The sequence below is a fragment of the Mastomys coucha genome, unplaced genomic scaffold, assembly GCF_008632895.1.
Source record: "Mastomys coucha isolate ucsf_1 unplaced genomic scaffold, UCSF_Mcou_1 pScaffold20, whole genome shotgun sequence".
Taxonomy (NCBI): domain Eukaryota; kingdom Metazoa; phylum Chordata; class Mammalia; order Rodentia; family Muridae; genus Mastomys; species Mastomys coucha.
Genome location: NW_022196903.1, coordinates 109,733,451 through 109,736,543, shown reverse-complemented (window position 1 = coordinate 109,736,543; position 3,093 = coordinate 109,733,451). Strand labels below are relative to the sequence as shown.

General features: G+C 43.5%; 1 protein-coding gene across 1 annotated transcript; it reads right to left on the bottom strand.

Annotated features, from left to right (window-relative positions):
- Window positions 1-564: 564 nt before the first annotated feature.
- On the bottom strand, window positions 565-1,651 carry LOC116098297 (olfactory receptor 13A1). Its single transcript, XM_031380949.1, has 2 exons — window positions 1,626-1,651; window positions 565-1,495 (listed from the first exon to the last, which is right to left on the bottom strand). The coding sequence occupies exons 1-2, from the start codon at window positions 1,649-1,651 to the stop codon at window positions 565-567; spliced, it is 957 nt and encodes a 318-aa protein (XP_031236809.1).
- Between the last annotated feature and the right edge of the window lie 1,442 nt (window positions 1,652-3,093).

Sequence of the window (3,093 nt, the reverse complement as noted above, 5' to 3'; positions counted from 1 at the left end):
ATCAAAATTGCTTTGGAGGCTTAAAGGGCTCCAGAGGTCTTGGAGAGCAGAGGTCACCTGAAGCAATTCTCAGGTTAAGTAATCCTCAAAATGCTGTGGGGTCCGCACATACCACTTTAAGTCTGTCAAAGTCTCACACAAATTCTAAATGATATTTCCACAGGAATGCTGCATATCCAAAGAAAAGAAAGACATTTTCCTAGAGCTGTAAGACTAAATAAAGCTCATGGGGCACTTCTGTCCTCATGGAGAGTTTTTGTTTCCCTGACAATAAAGTACTGTGTCACACTGCCGTCAGGCCCAGAGACCCCATTTCTCAGGCTCAGAGTTGTGTGAGCTCACATGCAACCACACACTTCCAATAGTGGCTGGTCACCAGAGCTCTGAGTTCATCTACAAAACCATTGCACTGGGTAGAAAAGCTAGCTCACTTATCTACAGCACACACACACACACACACACACACACACACACACACACACACACGAGCCTTTCATATGCTCATGGGATAGCCAGTCCACAATGGAACCCCACGCCCAAGAGAAGAGCTTTGGGAATCACATTTTAATTTCTGAGGAAAGGAAAAATTTTCCTGAGAGCTGCTTTGACTTCCTTGTTTCTCAAAGTATAGATCAGAGGGTTGAGCGTAGGGCTCAACATGGTATACAGCACACCAGCCAGTTTGCTCTTCTCTGCATTATAGCTGGAGACGGGGCTTATGTAGGCATAGAAGACAGCAGTATAATACATGCACACCACTATGAGGTGGGAAGAGCAGGTCGAGAAGGCTTTCTGCTTCCCTTCTGAAGTCCGCATCTTCAGGATGCTGGAAATGATGAAGCCGTATGACACAATGGTCATCAGGAAGTTCAATATGCCATAAAAGGCATCAGCCAAGACGATCATGACACTGTTCACATAGGTGGAGCTACAGGAGAGAAGCAGCAGAGGAGGCACCTCACAGAAGAAGTGTGTAATGACATTGGGACCACAGAAATTCAAGCGAGTCATCAGTCCTGTGTGAATGGCTGTGTTGAAAGCACAGAGTGCCCACACTCCAGCGGCCAACATGCTGCAGAATGCTTTGCTCATCATGGTGCTGTAATGCAAAGGATGGCAGATGGCGGCATACCGGTCATAGGCCATGACAGTGAGGAGGAGCAACTCTGAGGAAGCAGACCATGTAAGGAAATAGAGCTGGGCCATGCAGCCGCCATAGGAGATGGGGTTCCTCTTGGACAGCAGACCCTTCAGGGCCTTGGGCATAATGGAGGAGGTACATATGATGTCCATAGTAGCTAAATTGAACAAGAAAAAATACATGGGGGTGTGGAGGCCAGGGTTGCAGGTGATAGCCAAGATGATAAGGACATTACCTGTGAGGGCCACACAGTATAGAGAGAGGAAACAGATAAATAAGGGCAGATGGTACTGCGGGTGCTCAGAGAAGCCCTGAAGGATGAACTCTGTTACCACGGTCTGGTTTCTCATCATCCTTGACTGAGGATATCAGAGACTAGTAGATGATTATGGACCCACATTTTCATAAGCTTTCAGGGCTAAAAATAATAAAAAAAAGTGAAAGGTTTCTTAAGAAAGGTCAATGCCATGTTTCCTTCTCTGACAACATGGTGTGAATGAGTAATACCATACAGCTTTGTTGGGCTACACTAAGACAAACATTCCACTGCTACATAAACAAACAACTCAAGCACTTGGTTCATAAAAAACACGTGCAAGTCACCAATTAAACTCATTAATTCTCAGTCAGCCTCAAAGAAATGCAAACTAAATCAAAGATCTACTCTGTCATCAATGACTTGATCAACCTAGGAAGGTGATCGACTTAGTATTCACATGGCCCCAACAAACAAGGAAGATGGGGCTTGAGGAATAATGTTCAAAGTTGTTCCCTGGCTTCCACATGGATTTGGACACAGGCAACTGGGTATCTGCACACATAAATGTACCAGAACACATAAACACACATATACGCACACGCACACTCACACACGCATGTGCATGCATGCACAAATAAGTTTTCTATTTGAACAATACTTTCCTTTCTGGAAATTTTTCTTGGGCAAATAAGATTTAAAAATATTTTCTCAGAGCAAAATAATTCAGGACTGGAAATTACAGTTCTCTTTAAGATGAATTTATCATTGTACATCAGTGAGGTGCTGGAGACTTTCAAAATGATGCACTGACAGCCTCTTACTTATTCTTTTTAAGGACAGTGAAGATGTAAAAATAATATGCCCCATCATTAAGATTTAAAGCACAAAAATTAGTATAAGGACATTGGTGTACGTATCTGGACACAAAATGACCTAAGCATGATAGATAAAGATGGTTTTTATTTCATTGCTTTTGCTAATGCATTTCCTGATTTTTCTCTAGAGTAGCTTTTCTGAAAGGCAGGTCTATCAGATAAGCTAATCATTCAGTGACTCCTCAGTGCTGACAGCACAAATACTCCCATACAGAACATCTGGAAGCTTCCTCTTCAGCAGAGTCTTCGGACCTGTCTTAACACTCAAAGCCACAACCACCGCCACAGCTACAGATACTGTCATGGCCACAGCCATGGCCACAAATGCAGCCACAGTCAGCTCTCTGACAATGCACTAGGTCACATCAGGTTTGGGGTGGAGCAGTTCTTACCATCTCAGCTGTGAGATTGGATTGACAAATGGATTGCCTGCTCCTCTTTCCGAACTTCACCAACCTGGTGAGAAATGGCCACTCTCCCTTTTATGAATCCTCAAGATTGAATACTGACTTTTGTCCTAGAACCCAGGGCAGGTGCTGTTGGCATGATTACAAAGCTGGCTCTCTAACAGTGATCCAAGTGCCTATGTGTGAATTTGGCCCAAGTGCTATGCCTGACACTCAACGTTTGTTATTTCAATGCTAAATAATATCTAATCCAAATACCAGTGACAGCAACCACAGTTTGATTCTCCAGGCTCTGCACACTGTGGCCGGAAAGGAAACCAGAGAGTGTGCCTAATATTTGAACCTTCTGTCTTCTCAATCCCTTACTCATTAAAAGGATAAGAATAGTTCATTTTAAACTAAGATTTTTTT